Below are 27,575 nucleotides of genomic sequence, written 5' to 3'. Positions count from 1 at the left end.
AAAGTGGGAACGCCATTATAGTACAGTGTGAACCTTGGTGATGAACACCAGAAGGACATCTGCCTCCTTGTGTAGTGTGTTCAGTTCCCAAGCTGAGTTCACACCCCCGCCATTCCCTCTTGTGCAATGGCCTTTATGATATCACCTGTGTCCGTCCACCTGATGCTGGAAGCCCCCACCCACACCTTGGTCACTTGCAAACTCGACTGTTCCAATATTCCCCTGGGTCTGTCTCCATTGCCCACCATCTCATGGAGAGATAGCACGGAAACAGGCCCTTCGGCCCACTGAGTCTGTGCGGTCCGTCAGCCACCCATTTCCACCAATCCCATTTTATTCTCCCCATGTTCCCATCGACTCCCCCCCCACCGTCCCCGGATTCTACCCCTCACCTAATCTCATTTACAGCGGCCAATTTCCCTCCCAACCCGCACGTCGTTGGGATGTGGGAGGAAACCGGAGCACCTGGGGGGGGGGGGGGGGGGGGGGGAACCCACACGCGGATACAGGGAGAACGTGCAAACTCCACACACACAGACAGCGCCGGAGGTCGGGATCGAACCCGGGTTTCTGGAGCTGTGAGGCAGCGGTTCTAACCGCTGCGCCACTATGGCTGTCCGAAAGGGGTTCCATGATGAGGCCTAAGTTTGAAATCCCTTACATGCGGAAGACCAAAGCACAACTTAGTAGAGCTGGTTGGATAATAAAAGGATTTGATAGGGTTGAGGGGCAGAGGGAGAAACAATCCCCTTCCTCAGAGAGCTGAGGTCCTGTGTGGTACCGTGAGTTCTCCACCATCAAGTGAAGCTGAGGGTTGATTGAATACGCTTTCACTGAGACTGATGGAGTGTTGTCGGGTCAGGGGTCAAGGCGGGTAGGTGGAGGTGAACAGCCAATAAGATGCGACCTAGTTGAGTACCGGGACAGGCTCGAGAAGGCGACTGACCTCTTCCTATTCCCATGTTCCGTTGTCTCAGTTCATCCAAAACTAGGTGTCCCGGTGGCAGGGCTACCTCAGCGCCCCAGAGACCCGGGTTCGATCCCCACCTCCAGCGCTGTCTGTCTGTGTGTGGAGGTTCCACGTTCTCCCTGTGATCGTGTGGGTTTCCCCCCGGGTGCTCCGGTTTCCTCCCACATCCCAAAGACGTGCGGGTCAGTGGGTTAATTGGCTGCTGTAAGTTGCCCCTTAGTGTGTGGGTGAGGGGTAGAATCTGGGGGGAGCTGATGGGAGTGTGAGAGAGTATAGGTTACAGGGAAGTAAGGGATTGATGGGATAGATCTGAGAGCTGGCATAGACTTTATGGGCTGAATGGCCTCCTATATCTTAAGTATAATGCTGCCCATATTCTAATACACACCAGTCCCCATTATTAACGACCATTCCTTCAGCTCTTGAGCTCCTACACCCTAGAGTTCCCTCCCTGAAGGTCTTTTCCAAAAGGCAGTGCCTCCAATATCAGCAAACCCAGAGTGGAGCATCAGCCCAGTCTTTTATACTGTTTGCTGGAGTGGGACTTGAACTCATGACCTTCCAATTCAGAGGTCATCCTGTGACCACCGAGCCACAGAGACGGCTTGATGCTGGATCCGTGGCTTCTCTTGTGTCCTGAGCTCAAGGGCTCTAGAACGCCTCTTTGCCCCACTCGTTCTTCCTGTAAACCTTCCTTGAAAGTTCCTTCTCTGGCTGAGCTTTTAGTCACCTGTTCCCAACGCGAGGCTTGGTGTCAATTTTGGTCTAGTTACGCTCTCCTGAAGCCCCTTGGAAGGCTCCTGTGGCGCTAAAGGCGCTATGTAAATGCAAGTTGTTGTTGTTGGGGAATGAATGCGGCCGGGGGCTTCGGAAGGGCGCAGGGCGAGAGACTGATCCCCATCCTGCTGTCAGGCGGCACTGCACACGAGCGTGTACTCTGATGCACCAGGATCGACCCCTGCCTGGCTAAATGGGGTTGGGAAGGTCTGTCCACACAGCGTACCCGGGGCAAACCTGTCACAGGTCATTTCTGTGAACCTCAGCTCTGTTCACTGGTCTCTGTCTGAGTGGGAGCCACTGACAAGTCAACTGAGTCCTCCATGAGCTTAAGCTGCCGCAGAGACAAATGGGCAACATACGTGAATTGAAAAACGATAACCCATTGGCGATGGCAAACTTGTCTGCTCATCGTAGCCCCAGGGAGCGTTAGCTCAACCTGAGTGCCAAGGGTGACACCTCTGCCCCTGGGCATCTCTGACTGCCAAGGGTGCGGGCACCAGGCAGGACAACGGCAAGGCTGGCACACGCAGCAACCGAGGGAAGTGAAGCCAGGCAGCCTCACGCCCAGTACTTGAAGCAAGGCCGCAGGCGCGCAGCTGGCGCAAATGCCACTCCCGCAGTCACTTCAGAACTGCCCTGCAGGTGAAAAGCAGGGGAGACTGAGAGATGCTGTGTGCATGGTTCCTTGGGATCGACGAACACCAATGCTGTTTTGGCCAGCGTTGACAGCATCCCCTTCTTGTTTGAATGTGCGATACAGCGGGAATGATTGCTTGAGTGCGATTTAACACTGTATTGACCCTGTTGGATTTTTTTTCAAGGCTATGGGTTTGTGGATTTCGACAGTCCTGCTGCTGCACAGAAGGCAGTGTCTGCGCTGAAGTCCAGTGGGGTACAAGCCCAGATGGCAAAGGTAAGGGCACCGTCTTGCACTTGTGATACAGCGCTGCCTCATAGGCTGACTACTTTCAGTTGCTTAACGATGATTACATTCCCTTCCCTTATCCTGGCCCGGTTTTCTTTTCCGGGATCTTGGCCCAGTATCCGTTGCCCTCGAGAAGGTAACTTTCTTGAACCACTTGCCATCTTTCTGGTGAGCAGTGCTGTTTGGGGGGGGGGGGGGGGTGTGGTGGTGGGGTGTGGGTGCTCCAGGATCTAGCCCCAGCCGTGATGAAAGACCAGCGATGTGTTTCCAAGTCAAGGTGACTTTGGAGGGGAAACCATGGGGAAAAAGTGGCGTTCCCGTGCGCCGGCGGCCTGGGTTGGGAGAAGGGTGGCACGTCGCACGCACGCCTTGACCAAGACGTGTGTCGGGCTGTTGCCTTGCACTGGTAGAGGCTACCTCAGCAAGGCTACCCCGCCAGTCACGTCCATACAGTCACATGCTCTCAGGCATATTGCGCAGTTGGCATGGAGCTCTGCAACGAAAAGGTAGTCCCCAGATGCAACCCCTACGTAAGTGAACCCCACCAACGTGTAGTCATGTGGATTCCCCTCCTACAGTTCCTCTCTCTGTTGTTTTGTTCCACTGCCTCACCCAGCAGATGCATTTCTGTCACATTCCTGGCATTTTTTTCCAGTGACGTTCCATGCCTGGCACGGCTTCAGTTATTTCACAAAGAGGGCACCGGAAAGGGTGGTTTGTGTACGGGCTGAATGCCCCTTCAACTCCCTGCTTCTCCTTGATGCAAGAACAGCAGCCCCAATACCCCTCTGCCCTCTCCCCCTTTGCCATGTAGTTGGGCTCTGCCACTGAACTGGGCCCCCGGCTGGTCTCTAAACTGATGCAAATTGTGTGCACTGCACAGGTTCGTGTGTGTGTATGTGTCTGTGTGTGCATGCGTGTGTGGATATAGGTGCACACGTGTGTGCTTGTGACTGTGATAGGACTCTGTGTGTGTGTGTGTGTCTTTGGGTATATATGTATACAGTACGTGCATGTGTGTATGTATGTATATAGATGCACATGTGTGTGCTTGTGCTATGCATGTAACTTGTGTGTGTGTGTCTGACTAGAACAGGATTAGCAGACAGTCTGCTGGAGGAACTGGACCCAGCAGCATCTGTGAGAGGAAAAGTTCTGAGGCATGGTCTCAACCTGAAACATCGACAATTCCTCCCCCCCACCACCCCAACCCCCCCCCCCCCAACAGATGCTGCTCAACCCACTGAGTTAGTCCAGCATCTTGTGCGTTGCTCCAGATTCCAGCGTCTGCGGTCTCCCGTGTCTCTCAAGAGCAGAATCAGCTTTGCCTGTATCACCTTAGCTGAGCAAATCGCTGGTGGGCATGTGGCATGGTCGAGGTTTTGGCACAAGCTACAGTGAAGGGCCCCGCTCGTGTCCCTCCACACAGCTGCCTGGTGATGGTTAGCGTTCCGGTTTAAAGATCCTGAGAAGTCAGGAAAAGAATTTGGTTGACTTTGGCAGTGAAGTTTCTGAAGGGGCTGTTGGAGCAGATTCAATGGAAACTCTCAGAGGAAACTCAGAGGAAATTTTGGGCCCCATAGCTGATGGAAAAATTGTGCTGGCCCTGGAGAGGGTCCAGAGGAGGTTCACAAGGATAATCCTGGGAGTGAAAGGGTTAACGTGTGAGGAGCGTTTTATATCTCTGGGCCTGTACTAGATGGAGTTCAGAAGGATGAGGGAGGAATCTCATTGAAACCTACCGGATACAGAAAGGCCTGGATAGAGCGGACGTGGAGAGGATGTTTCCATCAGTGGGAGAGTCTGGGATCCGAGGGCACAGCCTCAGAATAAAGGGACGTCCCTTTAGAACTGAGATGAGGAGGAATTTCTTCAGCCAGAGGGCGGTGAATCTGTGGAATTCGTTACCACAGAGGGCTGTGGAGGCCAAGCCACTGGGTGTAGGTTCTTGATTGGTAAGGGGTTAAAGGTTATGGGGAGAAGGCGGGAGAAGGGTGGTTGAAAAAAATCAGCCGCGATTGAATGGTGGAGCAAATCGATGGGCCGAATGGCCTAATTCTGCTCCTGTATCTTATGGTCTTAGGGTTTTATGGTCTTATGGAAACTAGATAAATACTTAAATATGGGAATGGATTGTAATTGGGAATGGGTCTAAATAGATAGCTCTTTCATAAGCTTAGCAAAGATGGACCGAATGGCTGTATCATTCTTGGATACTGAGCTCAGCACCACTGGGACAGCGGTTGGTGGGGTGGTGGAGTTGGTGTGTAGGGCAGCAGGAAGGAAACCAGCCGGGGTTTGTGCTGTTGCTCAGATGTTGAAAGGCAGATGTGTGGCAACAGTGCCAGGTGACAGCAGGGTCGGGCATCAGGGGTGGTGCCATCCTACCCACTCCAGGCAGCCACCCAGTGCCAGGGGAAGTGAGGACCAGTTAAATTTGGCACTTCCAGCAGACCGGTTGAAAGGGGGAAACTGCTCTGCCGGTTTGCACTCACTCAGACCCCCGCCCACTCTCGTCCCTCCCCTCCCTGCTAGCTTAGCGGCCGTGCTACCTCTTTGTAGCCACGTGGCTTCCAAAGCCCTTGAGGGCTCAGTTCTGTGGCTATACCACGAGTGGAAGTGGCCACAATTGGCGACAAGGCCTTCAGACAATGTACCCTGAGACTCTGCCCACATCCCCACCCTGACAGCCACTGACAGCTCACGCTGTGAAAGGGCAGGTCTTACCGGTCCAAAATGTCTCTGATAATCAGACGCTCAGGAACAGCTGAAATTGATTTAAATAATTTAAAAAATGATTTAAAACATTAATACATTTACTTCAAACACATTAAACTAGTTCATTCATTAAAAACATAAAGAGAAATAAAGGAAAAAACAAAAAAAACGGCTAAACGTAACCTTCTCATGAAGGTTGGTGACGCCTTTCAAATGAATGGGGCTGCGTTAGATGTGACCCCTATGGATGGCATAAAGATGAGGGGCCAGATGCGAAGTGCATCCTGTCCCTCACCTCAGTGAGGAATTTTAACTCCTCTCCGGCAGTGATAAATTATCAGCTGAGCTTACCGGTTCCTCACATTGTTGTCCTTTAACATAAGAAGTTGCTAGAGCTGCAGTTAGTATTCACATTCAGTACTTAGAGCAAACAACAGGTCAGGGCTCACTGGAATTAACATGACACCTTAACAGTTGCCGTTTTTAAAGCACCCCATTGTTAAATGGAACCATGGGCATGCCCCGCATTGCGAATCCTCGGTTAAACGACACCGCTGCATAATTTTCTCAGCATCTCAAACTGAACCTCCCTCTTGCTCACTGACCTCCCCGATGGAAGGTTTGGCCTGCTGGTTAATAAAACACTCCCAACAAGGTATGGTGAGAAAAGGTAGTGAGCTGAGGAGCAGGGAATAAGGCCCCAGTCCAGCAAGAACGTACGAAATAGGAGTAGGTCACTTGGGCCCTTTGACTCTATTCTTCTGTTCAGTAACATCAGGGTTGTTCTGGTCCTGGTAATTCCACTCAACTGCCTGTTCCTCAGTACCCCCGACACCCCAAAAAATCTGTGTATCTTGACCTTGAATATCTTCACATCTCCACAGCTCTCTGCAATAAAGATTCTCAACCCTTTGAGAGAAAAAAAACACTCCATTTTAAATTAGAGACCCTTGTTCTGAGGCTAAAGCAGCTGTTCTAGACACTCCCATCAGAGCAACATTCTCTCAGCCCCTATCCTGCCAATCCCTCTCAATGAGACCGTCTCACATTCTTCTGAACCACAACGAGCATAAGCGAGTCCTACTCCTCATCAGACAACCCTTTCATCACTCTTCCCTGCCTCTAAGGCAAGTGCATTCTTAAATAAAGAGTTAACGCTGCGCACTGTTCTCCAGATGCGGTCTCACCAACACCCTGTTCGGTAGCAAGACGTCCCAACCTTTGCACCCAATGCAATAAACATTTCCCTTAAATTCTTGCATGCTAACTTTCTGTGTATCACGTATAAAGACACCCAGATCTCTCTGCATTCTGTGGTCTCTTCATTTAAACAATATTCTGCTTGGGTCTCCCTCCTACCAAAGTAGAGAACCTTATATTCCCTACATTATACTCCACCTGCCATAGAACAAAGAGTCTGCACAGAAATATAGACAGATTAACGTGCTCAGTTAATCTGTCCGTATTCCTGTGCAAACTCTTTGTATCCTCTGCAAAAGTTGCTTTCTCACCTACCATGCATATCGACCTGGGTCAGTATTCCCTGCTGGAATCCATTTCAATGGTGCATGCCTTTTGCAGAAAGCTGATAGGTTTATGGGAGCATCATCAATCCAGGTCAACATGTTAAGTTCAAACCATCCACATTTCTTTATTAATACGGGGTGGATTTGCTTTCTGAAGGAATAAGCCATGGGTTCTTTCCATCTCGTATGCCTCGTGGCACCACTAGCTGCAGACAGAGAAGAATTAGACTGCAGTGATGCAATTACCCAGGACGTGATATTTACAAGGCAGCCTTAATCCAGACACCTGAGATATTTTCACCAAATTCATAGGAATTACCCGCAAGGATTAGACCCAACAGACCAGCTAATAGAGCAGCATTTCAGATCCTCCAGCTTCACAGCTGAATCAGGACCCACATCTCTGTCTGAAAGGGCAGATTGCCAAAAGTGCCTCAGCAGGTGTTGCTCAGTGTCCAGTGTCCCCAGCGAATGTACAGGCATACAGATGCGCGCGCGCGCACACACACACACACAGATTACTGCAACAGCACAGACCCTGTTCATATGCACTTCCACATGTCCATCTATATCCCACTTGCACAGGTCCAGAGACACACCCATATCCACATATGGGCATCCACACTCACACAAGTACACTTATTTTCATCCACACATGGGCACACATTTGTGCCCGTGTGTATGTACATACATAGTCTGAAACCATGCAGTGAAAGTAAGATGCTATTCTATTCAGCTGGATGGAGTGGATTCCAGCCTTAAAATAATTCATTTGCAAACTTCTATTTTTGTGGTCTCACCTCTGTAGTGCAGGATATTTTGGGGGTAACAATTTGCTGTTGCAAGGAACACATAAATGTTGTGTAACATTCCTGTAAACTGTTTCAACAGAGGTGAGACTCCGTTTGAAGAAAGCAGTCTTGTGAGTTGAAATAATGCAGAAAGGAATTTTGGAGAAAGATATTATTGCAGCTCGTTCCACTTCCAGTTGCAACATGGAGAGTCTTCCTGTTGTAGTGTCCATGGTCTAAATTGCGAGTAAAATGGAGAATGTTGAAGCTCAGCTGTGATGCAGGCTGTTTTCAGTCTGGAGAGTGAACCTGGGTTGTTCTGCTGGACTGCTTATTAATTCAGTGTCGACGGACTTTGGTTAATGCGCAATGCTTAGTTGAGGAGTTTGGAACAATAGGGTCAGGACATTTATAAAACAAGGACCAGGTAGTTCACCTTCCTACTCCTTCATTCAGCATCATTGGCAAGACCTGCACTTAATGCCCATCCCTCATAGCCCTTGTGAAGGTGGTGGTGAGCTGCCTTTTTGAATCACTGCAAGTCAAGTTTATTGTCCTGTGCACAAGTGCAGTGAGGTACAGGTACAATGAAAAACTTGCAGCAGCATCACAGGCACATATGTACACAGAAAATAAATCATACAACACAGTGAAGAAAAAGACAGTGCAAAACAAGATATTACTGCAAAATAAACACAATCAGAGACAAGTCCACGGCAGTGCAAGAGGTGGTCCGTAGTGTTCCAGTGCTGGGGTAGGATTGGGGTTGTGCAGGTTGGTTCAAGAACCTGATGGTTGAAGGGAAGTAGCTGTTCCTGAACCTGGTGGTGTGGGACTTCAGGCTTCTGTACCTCCTGCCCGATGGTAGCAGTGAGAAGATGGCACGGCCCGGATGGTGGGAATCCTTCTTGAGGCAGCGCCTCCTGTAGATGCTGTCAGTGGTGGGGAGGGCTGTGCCCGTGATGTGCAGCACCACTCAACCAGTTGCAATCCTTCTGATGAAGGTGTTCCTAAGATGGGAAGTTCCAGGATTTTGACAAAGAATTGGGGACATATTTCCAACTCAGGATGGTGCGTGATTTGGAGGGTGGTATTCCCATGAGCCTGCTGCCCTTGTCCTTCTTGGCGGCAGAGGTTGTGGGTTTGGTGTCGTCTGGGCGAGTAACCGCAGTGCATTTTGAGGATGGTGAACACTGCAGCTACTTCACTGATGATGGAAGGAACTGGTTTTCATATTGGATACAGTTTGCACAGATTAGATGGAATTCTTCTAATAGCACTGCAGAATATCAGGGTCACAGAACCAGGCAGAAAGCAGATCCACCCCAGTGGTAGCTTTGCTCAAATGAACTGTTCATTCAGGGAAACCAGAGAGGTGCATTGGGCAGTATTCGTCACTGGTGTGGGATTTAGATGAGAGCTTCTGTCCAGAGGGATTATGGAGTGGAATGTGTCGAATATTGCAAGTGCCGGTGTGAGATGGCAGCTCAAACAAAACGCAGCTATTAGGAAGTCAGGGACCAGAGTACCTAGCTTAAGAATTAGTGCCAGCCTTTCAAGAGTGAAGTGAGGACACACTTGTACACACAGACTGTGGTGGAAGTTTGGCTACGGCATACCTGATGGCATTTTTTTGTAGGTGTGTCTGGATTAGTGAATGGGGAAACGTCAATGGTTGTTGATCTGTATGGACTTCCAGAAGGCATCTGATCAAGTCCCTCCTAAAGCAGTGTTAGCAGAGGTTGATACTCCAGGGATTGAAGGCAAGTTATTGACCTGATAGGAAACCACCAGTAGAAAGTAAGCAGAGATCACAGGCATGTATTAGAACTGGCAAGGCAGGACTAGTGCAAGACTCCGTGTCATAGAGTAATTGAGTCATAGAGTAATATAGCGCAAAACAGGCCCTTTGGCCCAACTGGTCCATGCTGACCGAGGTGCCCATCCAAGCTAGTCCCATTTGCCCGCGTTTGGCCCATATCCCTCTCAACCTTTCCTATCCATGTACCTGTCCAAGTGTCTTTTAAATGTTGTTAATGTACCTGCCTCAACCACTTCCTCTGGCAGCTCGTTCCATATACCCACCACCCTCTGGGTGAAGAAGTTGCCCCTCAGGCCCCTTTTAAATCTTCCCCCTCTCACCTTTGCCCTCTGGTTTTTGATTCCCCAACCCTGGGAAAAAGACTGTGTGCATTCACCCTATCTATGCCCCTCATAATTTTACACACCTCTATATAATTTCCTCTCAGTCTCTTACATTCCAAGGAATAAAGACCTAGCCTGCCCAACCTCTCCCTGTAACTCGAGTCTGGCAGCATCCTCATAAAACTTCTCTGCACTCTTTCCGATTTAATGATGTCTTTTCTATAACAAGGGCGACCAAAACTGGACACGGTACTCCAGACATGGCCTCACCAACGTCTTGTACACTGCAACATAACGTCCCAGCTCCTATACTCATTGCCCTAACTGATGAAGGCCAGCATGCCAAACGCCTTCTTCACCACCCTGCCTCCCTGTGTTGGGACAGCAATTATTCTTCTTGTTTATAGATAAATGGTGGGATAGAAAGCCACAGAGCCGCGTTTGAGAAGATACACAGGAAGGCAAGCATGGTGGGTGTTCGCAGTGAGTTACAAAGAAATATTAATAGAGCAAATGCTCAACTCTGTGGCATTTGTAGAACAGGGCACTTTCTAAATGGTGAAAAGCTAAAAGTATTTGAGGTCAAAAGAGATTTTGGGATTAGCAAAATGTCAGGGGGCAGGTGCAGAAAATGGGAAAAAGTCTAGTGTAATATGACCTTTATGTCGAGGAGTCTGGAGTACAAGGGGTAGACGATAAGTTATGGCTGTCCAAAGTGCTGCCAAGACCACACTGGGACAGTGCACCTTACAAAGGTCGAATGGCCTTAAATCGTAGAATGACACCCAGATTCTAAGAGTTAAACAGGAAGATTATACAAACTAGGGTTGTGTTCCCAGGAATTTAGAAAGTTATTTGATTTGATTGAAGTTTTCAGGATACAAAGGGGAATTGATGTGGTGGATGGGAGAGGAACTCTTCCCACTGGTCAGGGAGTGTGGGACATGGGGCAGAGCCGGCATTTTTTTGGAGTGAAGTTTGGAAGTACTTCCACACACAAAGCGAGGGGGAACTTAGAACTCTGTTGGCAACCAATGCCAAGTCAACCATTCAGCTGAAATGTCAGATTGATAGTAACCAAGGATCAGTTGCCAACGATTAGCAGTGGAGGGTGTGAGACAGGGTGGGGCTGCAGTCTCCTGTCAGGGGTTTGGTGATTGGTGAGTGAGTGGGTGGATCGGGTCAGGATTCAGAGTCTGGGGGAGGGATGGTGGTTGGCGCTGTGGTGGGGAGGGTTGGAAGAACCAAAGGAGAGCCGGTAAATAAATAAAGGGGGCTTTCATTAGTCAGTGCCAGCCTGGAACTTGCTCAGGGAGAACCCTTTAAACTGGGTGCAGTAAGCCTCAAAGAGACAATGCAAACTTCATATCAACCACTCCTAACTGACAATAGATAAAATGGATAAATATGCTGGCAGACAACAATGTAGAACGACAATGGGAAATATTTAAAACGGTGTTTAACAGAGTGCAGAAAAAATAATTCCACTAAATGGAAAGGACAGATGAAACACTTATAAGAATCCGTGGATGAATAAGGAAAGTGGCAGACATTCGGACAGCTGAGGAGAGCATGAAGGGATTAAGGAAACGGACAAGATAAAAATAGAAGGCAAAGAGGAAATATGAAATCAGATTACTAACAAAATAGTAAGACGTTTTACAGACACTTCAGGAAAAACAGGAAAGTTGGGATAGAGATAGTTAAAGCTATTTAGGGACAGTACCACAGATACTGATCGGGGGATGGCAGAACTATTTAATTAGTATTGTGCTCTGGATTTTACCGGGGCAATAGGACAAGTGGACTTGGCATTAAATGACAGGATAAGCGACAAAATGAATGCATTTAGAATAGAAAACAGGGATATAAGAAATAAATCAAACCCAAACAGGATAAAACTCCTGGTCCAGACTGGTTGGATCCATATGTTTTAGAAGAATCTGAGGAAGAGGTAACAGAGGCATTAATGCACATAGTTAATAATTCATTAGAACCTGGTATTGGGCTGGGGAACCAGTGGATAGCCAATGTAATGCCTGTACTGGTGAAGGGGAAGAGAACATGTCCAGGGAATTAGGGACCAGTCAGCTTAGCATCAGTGGTCGGTAAAACAACAGAATCCCGATTAAAGGACAGAACAGAAGAACATCTAATAATGAATGGTCAGTTTGTCATTCAGAAGTGAAAATCGTGTTTGACCAGGAAGTAGCAGAGAGAGTAGACAGTGGTGGTGTAGTAGGTGTAACTTACCTTGATTTTCAAGTGACAAAGGTAAGGTTTGGGAATGTGGAGTCGGGGAGAAGCAGCAGAACACGTTGCTGGCTGGCTTCAGGATAGAAAGCAGAGAGTGGGAGTAAAGGGATGCTATTCTGAGTGGAAGAAGGTGGGAGTGGCATTCCACAAGGATCAGTCCCAGGAACACTGATGCTCACAACTCACTTTAACGATTTAAACCCAGGAAACAAAAACACAATTTCTAAATCGGTGACCAGGGGAAGAGTCAGTTCTGAGGAGGATGGGAGGAGAGAACTGATAAACCCATAGAATGGGCAAGTAACTGGCAAATGCAGTTCAGCACAAATAAACGTGAGGTCGAACAAATTGGTGAGAAGAACAGGGAGGTCACTGATGGGAGGTGTGAGTCCGGGTGGGGTAGAGGAACAAAGGGATCTCAGGTATGGATACACAAAGACTGAACACTGTGCTGTAGATTAGTGAAGACATAACATAAACAAGCCAAGCACCAGGGTTTATTTCTAGAGGGACTGAATTGAAAAGTAGGGAGGTTATGCTCAACTGACATTGAACCTTGGTCAGACCGCACTTGTAGAACTGCAGCACCACGTTATAACAAGGAGAGGTAGACACTGCGCAGGGGGCTGAGAAGATTTATGAGGGTGGCACAGAAATGAGAAGGTGAACAGAGTGGGTCTCTTTTCTTGAGAGAAGGCGGAGGGGTTCTAAACATCATGAAGGGATTTCATAGACTGGATGCAGAGACTGTTTCAATGTGTGTGGGGAGGAGCATAGATAGATAGAGGCCAACTGTTGAGTCACTACCAGCACTATGTAAGAGTATTCAGCCAGTCCTACTCCCTTCCCTCTCCCCATTGTCCTGCAAAGTCTTTCCTTTCAGATGCTTATCCAGCTCCCTTTTGAACACTACAATTGAATCCTTTTCCACTCCTCTGCCAGCAGTGCATTCAGATCCCAACCACTCTCTGCCTGAGGAAGCTGTTCCTCATCTCACTTTTGGTTCCTTTGCCAATCACCTTCATTCCCTGTCTCCTGGTCCTTGACCCCTCAGCCAATGGGAACAGTTTCCCCCTCTCTATCTGTATCTTCCATGATTTTAAATCCCTCTGTCAGATCCCCTCTGTTCCAAGGAGAACAATCCCAGCTTCTCACTCCATCCACACAACTAAAGTCCCTCATTCCCGGGATATTTTACTCAATCCCCTCTGCACCCTCTCCAAAGCCATCACATTTTTCGTGAAGGGTCATGCCCAGAACTGGACACATTATTCCAGTTGTGGCTAAACTAGTGCTTTATGAAGATTCATCATGACTTTTTTGCTCTTGTACTCAATGCCTGTATTTATAAAGGCCAGATCCCAAGTACTTTAATCACTTTCCACACCTGCCTTTCCACTTTCAACAAACCATACACATACACCCCCAGATTCTTGTACCCTCTTTGGAATTGTGCCCCAAGTTTATATTGCCTCTTTGTACTCTTCCTTAATTTCTCAGAATTAAGCTTCACCCTCTACCTCTATCACCTTGAAGTTTATTACTATCCTCCTCACAGTTCACAACATCTCTGAGTTCAGTCCACCCTCAGATTTGGAAATTGTGCCCTCCGACCCCAAGTCCGAATCAACAACATGTATTGAGAGAAGCATTAGTCCTGGTACTGATCCCTGGGCACTCAACTGTACACTTTCTTCCAGTCTGACAAACAACCTTTCACTGCCACTCTCTTTCCTGTTATTTAGCCAGTATTTTATCCATGCTGCCTCAGCCTCTTTCATCTCATGAGCTTCAATCTTGCTGACAAGCCTATCATGTGACGCCTTTTGCAAGTCCATATATACTACATCAACTACATTGCCCTCATTGACCCTCTCTGTTACTTCAACAAAAAACCCTATCAAGTTAATTAGATGTGTTTTGACTTTAACAATTCCACCTGGCTTTTTCTAATTGATCCATATTTGTTCAAGTGACTGCTAATTCTATCCCTGATTATTGCTTCCAAAACTTTCCCTATCACTGAAGTTAAATTGACTGGTCTGTAATTACTAGGTTTATCCGATGTCCTTTTTTGAACTAGGATGTAACATTTGCACATTTGCAGTCTTCGGGAGCTCTGCAATTTTCCCTGTGCTACCATCAGCAGCCTGGGATCCAGTGATTTAGTATAGCTAGCCTTTCTAGTGCCTCCTCTAGAGTCCAGCACCATCTTCTTCCCTGGTGAAGACCTGATGTACAGGACTCATTCAATGCCTCACCCATAAAGGCATGGAATGTCACAGCGAGTGAATTTCCTTTCTGGTCTCCTTACCTGTGCACATGCCTGCAGAATATTTTTAGATTCCGTTTTGTGTGCACTGCCCATCTTTACTGTGCTCTCTTCACCTCTCATATTTCCTCTGTTACTTCCTCTTGGAACGGTCTGCGATCAGCCTGGTTCTCACTTGTGTTAACAGTCTGGCATCTGTTGTATGCCTCTCTCTTTTTTGGTGATCTATGAGACTCTGGTTTTTCATTCCTCTGCCCTCCTCCCACAAGGGAATGTACCCAGACTGCAGCTGAAACATCTCTACTTTAAACACCTCCCATCGGTCTGCCTGCCGAGCTGAGATTCCACTTCACTCAGGCAGATCTGTTCCCATCCCGTTGAAGTTGGCACTTCTCCAGTTGACATTTTTTATCTTAGTGTTGTCCATCTCCTTTTCCAGTTTTGAGTACTACTGTGGTATTTAGGGGGAGGCTGGATAAGCATATGAGGGGGAAAGAAATAGAGGGATTACACTGAGGGATTTAGATGAGGCTAGGGTGACCACATCACACAGAAAAAAGCCATTTGGTCCACCGAAACCATGCTGACTCACAGAGCAATCCCATTCCCTGTGACCTATTTTCCCCACATTCCCAACAACTCCCCCCCAGATTCTACCCCTCACCAACACATTAGGGGCAATTTACAGCAGCCAATTAAGCCGACCAATCGGCACATCTTTGGGATGTGAGAGGACACCAGAGAACCCAAAGGGAAACTCACATGGTCACAGGGAGAATGTGCAAACTCCACACAGACAGCAGTAGTGCCATGTATTCAGCTATATGTGGGAGAGTATCTGCCTGTGTGGTATTATATCAGAGGTTGTCGACTTAGTGTTTCATGAGAAGCCATCTGTCTGGGTGATATTACATAGGAGAGCATCTTGCTGTGTCTTTGAGGCATCAAAATGTGCTCAATCTACGTCTCCTGAAAACAGGGTTGATGGGAACCATTTTGACTTTGTAGTGACACATTGGAGACCGGAAGACACAGCTGCGTTGATTTGGCACCATCCTCCCTCAGTCCCCTCTCGCACCTTATGCCCACACCCCCCTTCTCCAACCCCCTCCTCCTCCCCTCCCCCACCACCCCCCCAACCCCGATCCCACCAACATACCACCTTGCCTGCCCGAAATGACCATTTGTACCTTTCCTGATGTGCACTCGCTGCTGGAATTTCCTGGCCCATTGTAGCCCTATTTTCAAGTGAAATTAACAGCATCAGGTTGCCCGCACTGGGGAGCTGCCCCGGTTCCGCAGGGGGATGCTGAGGGGGCACGAGGAGTGCGGGGAACTTGAAACCGAGTGATCTGAATTAGCGCTTGCTGCCGCCGACGTGGCCCCAAGCATTGTTTCCCGGTTTGGCAGCCTTTGTGGAGCGGGAGGTGGTTCACAGTGCTACTCGTCTCACTGTCTCGGAAGGCATGTTAGTCTGGCAGGATCTTGGTGGGTGTGGATGGTCGAATCTGGCAGCAAGGTTCCATTCCAGAAAAAGACAGGAAAAGGCACCAAGAGCGGCTCATGTTACACATGGCACCTTGAAAGAGCCCTACCACAGGAATAATGTCATTGCAGTGTGTGTGTATGTGTGTGTGGGGGTGTGTGTGTGTGTGTGTGTGTGTGGGTGTGGGTGTATATAAAGTATGCATATATATAGTGTGTGTGTGTGTGTGTCTATGTGTATAATGTTAGCTTGTGTTCGTATAGTGTGTGTGTATAAAGTCTATGTATGACCTATGCATGCATACAGTGTGCGTGTCTATGTGTATACTGTGTGTGCGCGCAAGAGGGAGAGAGAGGCTGTGTGTGTGGGATTATCTGGTTTGCTTTTCACACTTAGACTTGTAGCTAATCCAGCCCAGGTAAATGAAATAAAATTGTCTTCTGGCCCATGAATTAATAACCCCAGCTTTAGTAAATAAAGGCCCAGGACAGTGGGACCTAGTCTACCCCTTCATACCATGTTGGTTGGAACTCCTGGTGGGATCTTCCTCGTTGCACGCTGAATATTTGTGTGTTACTTCTGCTTTTCAATTCGCATGCTGCAATGCGCCATTTTTTGCGCAAATGCTCTCGTAGACTGCGCTATAACAGATGCACAACCAAGAAGCTAATTGCATTGTGTGTGCAACAAAGCTGCTCGCGGTGCACTTAGAGAAGCTGCAAACTGCAAAACAGTGTGCCTTCGACCACCACCAAGTGCTGAGGCCTCTGGCGATCTTTGTTTTGATTGGCTTGGCTGGATGAGTGAGAGCCCAGCTTACCCAGAAGGTCCTGCATTCGCTCGGGCACTTAAAGGATCACTTTGGCTTTTTTTTTTGCAAATAAAATATTGCACCCTTGTGTCTAAATTTTCCTTTGCAAGAGTGCACTTTCTGTTTGCTAAGTGACAATCCCAGCTCCTCCCAGATGCATGGGGCAGGTTAGTAGTTGTTTCAGACTGTGAGGAGTAAATGACGGATATGTTTCTGGAAGCACTTTGTATTTGCGGTGTAAGATTTTGCACTGTACTGCAGGGAAATGTAAATCACTTCTGCCATTGCCTTATAAACCCGGGCTCAGATTTACACTACCTTACAATGTTCATTCTCTTCCGCTGTGATCAGTAATACAGCAAAACATATAACTACTATTGACTGGAATGTCTAATGCAAACATAGTTTTTAATAGAATTTTTGTTAATATATTGTATAAGTATCCACACCTTCAGAGTATCAAGGAGTAAATGTCTTTGTGTTGCAAACGTCTTTGATTTAAAGCCTAGATTACTGTTTAAACTGTTACTGCAGTATAATGCTTGCTGTACAAGGCTTGTTAAACCAATGGTCACCACATCTTGTGCTCACAGCAGAAAAGGCCGTTTTGTCAGATAGCAGCTAAGATGGTTGCCTAGAAACCGACATACTAATTAGGAGCAGGAGTAAGCCACTCGGCCCCTCGACCTCTCTCTGCCATTCGCAGCTGATCTGATTGTAATCTGAACTCTGCGCATCCACCTCCCCACAGTAACCTTTCACCCCCTTGCTTATCGTGAATTCCCCAGTCGGTAATGCTAAGCAATGCTGTGGAGCAGCAGTTATCTCTTCTGTTGAAGTCTGTGCGAACAATTATCAGAGTTGGAGCGGGACAGACAACTGATGCTATCTGGGCATTTCGGGATGACCTTCCTGGCATTTATCGCGTAATTGGAGTTCATATTCTCTTGGACTTCAGTTTCTGCCTGGCCTACTAACTGGAAGCTTCAATACTGGGCTTAGTAAGTAGTGTCACCCTTATGAGTAACTTGCTAATTGTGCCTGTACAGTTGCTCAACGTGCCAGTGTTAAGTGGTATTGTGTTCCTCTTTGGTTCCAACCTCACATCTGAACGTCTGCAACAACACGGGGAGGAATTTGTTAGGACGTGCTAAATCTGGGTAAACATTCCAGCACTGGGGAGTTATCGTCAGTCTTACCCGTCACTTGGTCGGAATTATAGCACAGGACATGAGGTGCTGGCAGTCCTGATAGAGGTGATGGGGATGGCTGGGGTCGGAAGTGGAGAGGTTGGCAGCATTTGGTTTGGCTCGTTACTGAGTAGGATGAGGAGGAGTTTTACTCTAAGTCTAAATGCATTCCTGAAAGAACTCGATCATGAGCAGGTGTTCCGTTCCTTTCCAGCAGCCTTCCCTTACATTAGGTGCAGAATTCAGAAAAACAAGCATTAGAATGCTCAACGACCACAAGTATTATAAAAACAAGAATCCTTACTGACTGAAGGAGTGCCTGCAAATCGCTCCATGTAGTGTCTTGGCATTAAGTTGGTGTTCTGAGCCCACGGAGCCCTGTCTGTGAAGGTCATACAAAGAGTGAGGTTTTGAACTGTGAGGTTCAGAGAACAGTGCTGTCGGATTTCCCAGTGTAACACCACACTGACACTGACATTGGCCATTTCAGCCCAGTGTTCCCTATTGACATGTTACAAGTTCTCACAGCTGCCAGTATAGACCAGCAGATGCGATCACTGCAGTCAGCTCTAAAAGGGCACACCACAGTACCAGCTGCACTCTTCCAGCTACAGGAGAGTGTTGCTACTGAATGGGTGGACGCTGCAATAATGGGAGGGAAATGGAAGAGTGTTTCCAGGGGATCAGAGGGACTGGGACAGGCTGGTGAAGAACTGAGCCCAGTGTGCATGGAGGTCATGGTGACCCTCCAGGGTTACAGCCCAGTGTTTCTGGGCGGAGGTTGCCAGGGAGACCTCTGTAAGGTCAAGTACAGTCTCTGAACGTCTGTACTTTGGGGAAGCTGGCAATGGAGACAAATCCCCGTGCCCACTCTCCTGCTCCTGGGGGCTGGAGAAGTAGATGGAGTCTCCTCTCCTTGAGCATGGAGTTTGGGGTGACCTCCATAACGCAGCAGCGAGCAGCAAACTGTGAGATGTGGCAGAGGTCAGCAGCAGCAGCAGCCTGGAATGGTCCTGAGGTCAAGAAGCTGAGTGTGACCGCGACCCTTATCTCCAGAGACCAAACAGTCAAGGCACAATGGGCGGCTATATTTAAAGTCATGGGGTCATCGATCTCAGTGAGAACAAAGAGTGCAGTGAGAGTGTTGTCCCTTTGTACAGCTCAGATTTCTCGTCCCTGTATTCCTACTGCTCACGTAGCTGCTGACCATCTCTTGAAGGGGAGTAACCAACGGCCCTCCCGCAGCCAAAGCCACATGGGAACCGTGAGGTTCATTCTGCCAACATTACATCACATACTTCGAAACACTTGGTGAAGCATCTGACAGATGGATTACGACTGTCTATCAACGCAGCTCCCTCCATATGAATGCTAACCAGCCCGAAATTCAGGTTTGATGTGGTTTTCGGGAAGGTTGTCTTTAAGAGGCTGCCTTCTTTCTTAACTTTACAACGCCCTCCTTGTCTAATTTCCTGAGGGAGTGTGTAACGTAAACTTGAATGGAATTTGCTGCATTAATGCCAGCGAGCTGTGGAGAGACAACACAGGCAAAAAGATGACCTTTTTTTTCCCTGAAAGATTTATTTAATAGGATTAGCTCTTGGCCTTTGGATCTTGGTGTGTGGTTCCTGTTTAGGAGGGGAGGGGCAGAGGGGAGTTGGGGGGTTGGGGGGGCGGTCGATGTGATAGAGAAGGGAGAAGGCTTTTGAGTTAGCTCATTGACATGGTGAAACACAAAAGCAGCTGTCATTGTACATACTGCAGGCTAGAGTCTCACAAAGCTGGCCGTGACCTCACTAATTGTTCCAGTTTTTTTGGTTTCTGGTCAATTGCCAAGCATAGAGAAGCAGGGAGTAGTTTTTCCCACCACTTCCTTCTGTGAAGGAAAATATCAATTGCTCTTCTTGTCTCTATGAGCATGTCTTCAGCTCAAAAGAATGCTTGTAGGTCCTATTCAAAGCTGATTCTTTGGGCTGATTCAGGCCGGCCTATTGAGAGGGCAATTGAAAAAAAACACATGCCTCAGTTGACCGTGATAAATTGTCCTAAACACTTCTGGAGAATGGCTTCTGTAGTGTGGACGCCTACACTTGTAAGGCATTGTGTGGCGGGCTTAGTTTGCTTTAATTCAGACTGCTGACCTTTTCCAGCATCAGCCCAGCCTTCTGAAGCGAACCTGTTGGCTGCTCGGTTTAAGACCGACTCCCATTTCAAACGCAAGAAGGGGGAAGTCATTCAGCTCCTTGAACCTGCCAGGCTGTACAATAAGATCTGGACTGATCCAGCACCTCAAGTCATCATTCTCGTCCAATCCCCATATTCCCATCATATTTCAGAGGTTTATAACACACAATTAGGAGGCGGATTTTGGGAGTTTGCAGTGAACGTTAACACCATTGTGTCAGCTCTGAGGATGATGGGAGCTGCAGAAATTAGCCAATAATCTCGATTGTGGTGTTGATTTGTAGTGTCTCTTTTGAACCAACTACTCTGTACTGGCAGTAGGTAACTTAGGAGAGTCTTGACAGGCTCAATTCTGTTCTTAGTGAACATTTATCCTAATTTATTGTGTGCAATTCTGGTCACCCCATGACAGGAAGGGTGCGGAGGCTTTGGAGAAGGTTCGGAAGCAGTTCATCAGGATGCTGCCTGGATTAGAGGGCATGAGCTATAAGGAGAGGTTGGACAAACTCGGGATGTTTTCTCTGGAGTGTCGGAGGCTGGGGGGAGACCTGATGGAAGTTTATAAAATTATGAGAGGCATAGATAGAGTAGGTAGTCAGAGGCTTTTTCAAGTAATAGAGGGCATGCGTTTAAGGTGAGAGGGGGAAAGTTTAAAGGAGATGTGTGGGGCAAGTCTTTTTACACAGAGAGTAGTGGGTGCCTGGAACGGACTGCCAGAGGTGGTGGTGGAGGCAGATATAATAGAGGCATTTAAGAGGCTGTTAGACAGACACACGAACATGCAGGGAATGGAGGGATATGGGTCATGTGGAGGCAGGAGGGATTTAGTTTAATTCGGCATCGTGTTCAGCACAGACATTATGGGCCGAAGGGCCTGTTCCTGTGCTGTACTGTTCTATGCTGTATGTTAACTTGGCACTGAGGCTATGCAACCAGTTTCTTAACAAACATCTCACCGGCTGGTACCAGATTGTTTTGTGCGTTACATAACACGAGTCAGAGTTATGGTTCAGTGATACAGAGCTCTAACCAGACTACACTCTGAGCACTGTGAACAGTTCCAGGAGACACACCTTAGGGAGGAGACCTTGGCCTCAGAGGTAGATTCGTGAGAAAGCAACCTGGACTCCCAAGGACTAAAATAGAAGGAGATTTCCCACAAACTCGGTTGTATTCTGCAGGGTATAGAATGCTAAGGGCAGCACAGTGGTGCAGGTAGTAGGGCCGCTGCCTCACACGGGTTCTGCCCTGACCTCAGGCGCTGTCTGTGTGTGGAGTTTGCACCTTCTCCCTGCGACTACGTGAGTTTCCCCCAAGGGCACCAGTTTCCTCCCACATCAGATACTCTCACAACATTTTACAAGCATCTGGATGATGTAAGGGGCTAGTAAGGAAAAGGACAATGGGTGGCATGGACATGATGGGCCAAAGGGCCTCTTTCTCTGCTGTATGACTCTATGACTCTATCTCAAAGACATGCGGGTTGGCAGGTTAATTGGCTGCTGTAAATTGCCCTTTAGTATGTGGATGAGTGGTAGAATCTGGAGGGAGAATGTGGGGAGAATTAAAAAATGGGATTAACGTAGGATGAGTGTAAATGGGTGGTCGGCATGGACTCGATGGGCTGAAGGGCCTGTCTTTGATTGAAGTTTTGAGGATATGAAGGGGAACTGTTGGAGAGATACTATTCCCGCTGGTTGGGGATTCAGGGTCACCAGGCAGAGTTGGAAAATCCGTGCCTAGGTTCACAAATACTTCCCCCCCCCCCCCCCCCCCCCCCCACACACACACACACACACAAGAAGTGGTGGACATTGGAACTCCCATTTCCAAATGGCAGCTGATGGTGGGCCAGCCATTAATTTTAAATCTGAAACTGACCGGTGTTTGTCAATCAAAGGCACAGAACATAGAACAGTACAGCACAGGAACAGGCCCTTCAGCCCACCACGTTGTGCCGAACTAATTAAACTAGTAATTGAACGCCTAACTGAACTAATCCCTTCTCCCTACACAATGTCCATATCGCTCCATTCTCTGCACTTTCATCTGCCTATATAAGAGCCTCTTAAATGCCTCAATCGTATCTGCCTCCACCACCACACCTGGCAGCACATTCCAGGCACCCACCACTCTTTGTGTAAAAAAAACTTATCCCACACATCTCCTTTGAATTAATCTCTTTCAACTTAAATGCATGCGTCTGGTATTAGACATTTCAACCCTGGGAAAAAGATACCGGCTGTCTGCTCTACCTGTGCCTCTCATAATCTTATAAATCTCTATCAGGTCTCCCCTCAGCCTCCGCCGCTCTAGAGAAAACAACCCAAGTTTGTCTAATATCTTCTCAGAGCACATGCCCTCGAATCCAGGCAGCATCCTGGTGAACCTCTTCTGCACCGTCTCCGAAGCCTCCACATCCTTCCTGTAATGAGGCGACCAGAACTGAATGCAACACTCCAGATGCGGCTTAACTAGAGTTTTATAAAGCTTCAACAGCTACAGCTCCGCCTTTATTGTGATAATTCCAAGCAAACTCATCACCAAACTCCTAAACCTGGGACTCAACATCTCCCTTTACAACTGGATCCTTGACTTCCTGACCAACATACCTCAATCAGTGAGGATAGGCAGCAACACCTCCGGCACGGTTATTCTCAACACTGGTGCCCCACAAGGCTGCGTCCTCAGCCCTCTACTCCCTATACACTCTCAACTGCGTAGCCAGATTCTGCTCTAACTCCATCTACAGGTTTGCAGATGATACCACCGTCGTGGGCCGTATCTCAAATAATGATGAGTCGGAGTACAGGAAAGAGATAGAGAGCTTAGTGACATGGTGTCATGACGACAACCTTTCCCTCAATGTCAGCAAAACAAAAGAGCTGGTCATTGACTTCAGGAAAGGGGGCGGTGTACATGCACCTGTCTACATCAATGGTGCTGAGGCCGAGAGGGTTGAGAGCTTCAAGTTCCTAGGAGTGAACATCACCAATAGCCTGTCCTGGTCCAATCATGTAGACACCACGGCCAAGAAAGCTCACCAGCGCCTCTACTTCCTCAGGAGGCTAAAGAAACTTGGCATGTCCCCTTTGACCCTCACCAACTTTTACCGATGCACCATAGAAAGCATCCTATCTAGATGCATCACGGCTTGGTACTGCAACTGCTCTGCCCAGGACCGCAAGAAACTGCAGAGAGTTGTGGACACAGCTCAGCACATCACAGAAACCAGCCTCCCCTCCATGGACTCTGTCTACACTTCTCGCTGCCTCGGTAAAGCAGCCAGCGTAATCAAAGACCCCACCCAGCCCAGATATTCTCTCTTCTCCCCTCTCCCATCCGGTAGAAGATACAAAAGCCTGAAAGCACATAGCACCAGGCTCAAGGACAGCTTCTATCCCACTGTTATAAGACCATTGAATGGTTCGCTAGTACAATAAGATGAACTCCCGACCTCACAATCTACCTCATTAAGACCTTGCACCTTATTGTCTGCCTGCACTGAACTTCCTCTGTAACTGTAACACTATATTCTGCATTCTGTTATTGTTGTACCTTGTACTACCTCAATGCACCGTGTAATGAATTAATCAGTATGGACGGTATGCAAGACAGGTTTTTCACTGTACCTCAGTACAAGTGACAATTGTAACCCAATTTACCAATTTACATAATTTCCCGACTCTTGAACTCAATGCCTCGACTAATAAAGGCAAGCATGCCAGTGAGTGGTGGCACAAGACATAAAGTGATGTGGAGATAATGGGTGCCCAGATCAGCCATGATCTTAATGAATGGCGGAAAGCCCTAAAGCCCAATATCCTGGCCAATATTTACCCTTCAGTCAACATCACCCAATCAGAGTACCTGGTCATTATCATGCTGTTGTTTGTGGGATCCTGCTGTGTGCAAATGGCCACCTCATTCCTCACATTAAAACATTGACTGCACTCCTAAAAGTACTTCACCAGCTGCAAAAGACTTTGGGACATTATGAGATGGTGAAAGAGCTGTATAAATTTCAGTCGATCTTTCTGTTGGTACCTCAAAGGGGTTGACAGGCCTGAGGGTTGCAAGTTCGATCCCCGAGCTGTGCCAAGACAGCTGATTGCAGAGCAGGCACACTTGGGCACCACAGTTGGCTGAGGGGAGCAGGAAGGGAATTCGAAAGTTGCCACCATGATAGGACGGGCATTCCGATCGCCAACCAGTGACCCCCGTAACACTGGCTCTTGTGGGATGGAGGCCGTTGAGTGAGAAATTCATTGCCTCTGGTACCTGTGGTCAGGCAGCTGGAGTGAGATTGTGTTGGGGGGGGGGGGTGGAGGAGTTGTGCAAAAGGGTGAGAAAACAGTGAAGCAACATCAGAACAGACTGAGATCAGAGAGAGAGAGAGCTTCCAGACAGCGAGGGAATAAGGGCAGACACAGGAGACCACAGACGCTGGAATCTGGAGCAACAAACAATCTGCTGGAGGAACTCAGCTGGTCGAGCAGCATCTGTGGGAGGGAAAGGAATTGTCGACGTCTCGGGTCGAGACCCTGCATCAGGACTGAAGGTGGAGAGGGGAGATGGCCTGTATAAAGAGGAGAGGGGTAGCGGTGAGACAGGGAAATACAGGCGGGCAGAGGAAAAGCAACCTGCCCTTGTGGGTTTAACAATATAAGTAAAAATCTTCAAATCAGTGAAGGGGTTAAGAGGTTTAGAAGAAGGGGTAGGGTGTTTAGAGGGGATCTGAGGGAGGGTTTTTTCTCCCAGAGGGTGGCTGGAATCTGGAACGCACTGCCTGAGGGAGAGACCCTCACAACATTTAAGTATCTAGACGAGCACTTGAATCACCAAGGCAGAGAAAGTCACAGAGCAAGCGCGGGTAAGTGGGATTAGTATCGATGGGTACTTGGCGGTAGGCCCAGATATAATGGTCCGCAGGCCTGTTGCTGTTCTGTGTGACTCTATGACTCTGTGTTATGGAGAGTTAGGGTCCTAAATTAAATGATGTGGACATGAAGGCAGGTAGACTTCACATTTTTATTTCAGTTTGTGGCTGAAATCATGAATGTCTGGTTTTCTGGATTCTTGGAACAAGACTCAAGGTCTACTTCTATAGCTTTTCCAAGAACTGTAAATCAAGCGCAGGGTTGAAGCTCTCTGCTGGAGCCCTGGGGAAATCAGCAGACTGCAGCCAACACTGAAACCTCGCTCCATCTGTGGCCTCGCATTGTCTGAGACTTTCAAACTTCTCCATCCCTGTTTCGATCCCCCACCCTGAGGAACTGGCCAGCTCAAGGAACTAACCCTTTCATGGCCGCACCGGAGCCAGCCTCTGTTACTGGAGGCAGCCCAGATGTTGAAGTAGGCAAGCAGGCAACATCTGTCAGACACCACTCACAAGCCCCGTTGTTGCTAACGGCAATTGGTAATTGGTACCGAGATACAGTGAAAAGCTTTTGTTTGCGTGCCATCCAGACAGATCATTCCATACGTAAGTACATTGAGGTAGTAAAAAGGAGAACAGAATGCAGAATATAGTGTTACAGTTACAAAGTGCAGTGCAGGTAGACAGATAAAGTGCAAGGGCCACGCTGAGGTAGATTGGGAGATCAAGAGCGTAGAAGAGTCTGATAATGGCAGGATCGAAGCTGTCCTTGAGCCTGGTGGTACGTGCTCTCAAGCCTTCGTATCTTCTGCCCAACAGGAGTGGGGAGAAGAGAGAATGTCCGGTGTGGCTGGGGGTCTTTGATTATGTTGGCTGCTTTACTGAGGCAGCGGGAAGTGTAGACAGAGACAATGGAGGGGAGGCTGGTTTGTGTGATGGACTGGGCTGTGTCCACAACTCTCTGCAGTTTCTTGCAGTCTCGGGCAGAGTAGCTGCCATACCAAGCCGTGATGCATCTGGATAGGATGCTTTCTATGGTGCATCCGTTAAAATTGGTGAGGGTCATCGGGGACATGCCGAATTTCCTTAACCTTCTGAGGAAGTAGAGGTGCTGGTGTGCTTTCTTGGCCTTAGCGTCCACATGGTTGGACCAGGGCAAATTGATGGTGGTAGTTACACCTAGGAACTTGAAGCTCTCAACCATCTCCACCTCAGCACCATTGATACAGACAGGGGCATGTACTCTGCCCCACTTCCTGAAGCCAATGTCCAGCTCCTTAGTTTTGCTGACATTGAGGGAAAGGTTGTTGTACCACTAGGTACTAGGTAGCACCATACCACTAGGCTCTCTATATCCCTCCTGTACTCCATCTCGTCATTGTTTGAGATATGGCCCACTACAGTGGTGTCATCTGCAAACTTGTAGATGGAGTTAGAGCAGAATCTGGTCACACAGTCGTGAGTAATTTAGGGAGTAGAGAGCTGAGGGATGCGGAGGAACTCAGCGGGTCAGGCAGCATCTGTGGAGGGAGATGGACAGTTGATATTTCTGATCGAGACCCTTCATCTGGACTGTAAGAGTAGAGGGGAGAGAGCCAGTATAAAGAGGTGAGGGGGAGGGTTGGGGCAAGAGCTGTCAGATGATAGGTGGATCCTGGTGACAGGCAGATGGAGGAGGGGAGGTGATAGGTGGAGGTGACAGGAGGGCTGCAGATGATGGCAGAAAAGGAAGGTGGCCAAGTCAATGCCTGGTCTCACCGATGTTGAGGAGGCCACATCAAGAGCACCGAATGCAGCAGACGAGGTTGGAGGAGGTGCATGTGAGTGTGTGCCTCACCTGGAAGGCTGTGTGGGGCCCTGGATGGTGGTGAGGGGGGAGGTGTAGAGGCAGGTGTTACCCCTCCTACAGTCACAGGGGAAAGTGTCTGGGGATGGGGAGGGACGGGTGGTAGGGGGATATGTGAATCCGGGAGTCACGGAGAGAGTGATCCCTGCAGAGAGCAGAAAGGGGTGGGGAGGGGAAGAAGTGGCTGGTGTTGGGATCATGTTGTAGCTGGCGGAAGCGTCCAAGAATGATGTGGTGGATGCGGAGGCTGGTGGGGTGAAAGATAACGACCAAAGGAACCATCCTTATTCTGTCTGGAGGGAGGTAGGGTGAGAGCAGAAATGGAGGAGAAGAGGATGAGGGCTCCATCAACCACAGTGCGGGGAGGAAGCCCCTTTCATAAAAATGGAGGATATCTTGGATGTCCTGGAGTAGAAGGCCTCGTCTCCAGAACAGATGCAGTGGAGATGGAGGAACTGAGAGAAAGAAATGGCGTTGTTACAAGAGACAGGGTGGGAGGAGGTGTAGTCTCGTTAGCTGTGGGAGGCGGTGGGTCTGCAGAGCGGACTATCGGAAATGGACAAACTTTAGCATCCCTTCAAATGGAAACCAAAGGGGTGTGATGCAGGAGGGATGGAACAGATCAGGACAGGAGGGGTGGGATTTGACGGGACAGTTTGGGACCGAGGGGTGGGATTTGATAGGACAGTTTGGGACTGAGGGGTGGGATTTGATGGGACAGTTTGGGACCGAGGGGTGGGATTTGATAGGACAGTTTGAGACCAAGGGGTGGGACTTGATAGGACAGTTTGGGACC

General features: G+C 48.4%; 1 protein-coding gene across 3 annotated transcripts in view; it reads left to right on the top strand.

The window, feature by feature from the left end:
• The window catches only part of LOC127567032 (RNA-binding motif, single-stranded-interacting protein 2-like), a 207,426-nt gene that overhangs the window by 143,369 nt on the left and 36,482 nt on the right, over nucleotides 1-27,575 (top strand). For all 3 annotated transcript variants that reach the window (XM_052009662.1, XM_052009664.1, XM_052009661.1), the window contains exon 4: nucleotides 2,572-2,663. In XM_052009662.1, the coding sequence (XP_051865622.1) occupies nucleotides 2,572-2,663 (92 nt within the window). The remainder of the gene's footprint in view (nucleotides 1-2,571; nucleotides 2,664-27,575) is intronic.

This window comes from Pristis pectinata, chromosome X (genome assembly GCF_009764475.1).
Source record: "Pristis pectinata isolate sPriPec2 chromosome X, sPriPec2.1.pri, whole genome shotgun sequence".
Lineage (NCBI taxonomy): Eukaryota > Metazoa > Chordata > Chondrichthyes > Rhinopristiformes > Pristidae > Pristis > Pristis pectinata.
Note: the sequence above shows the minus strand (reverse complement) of the source record. Positions and strands in the feature narration are given on the sequence as shown.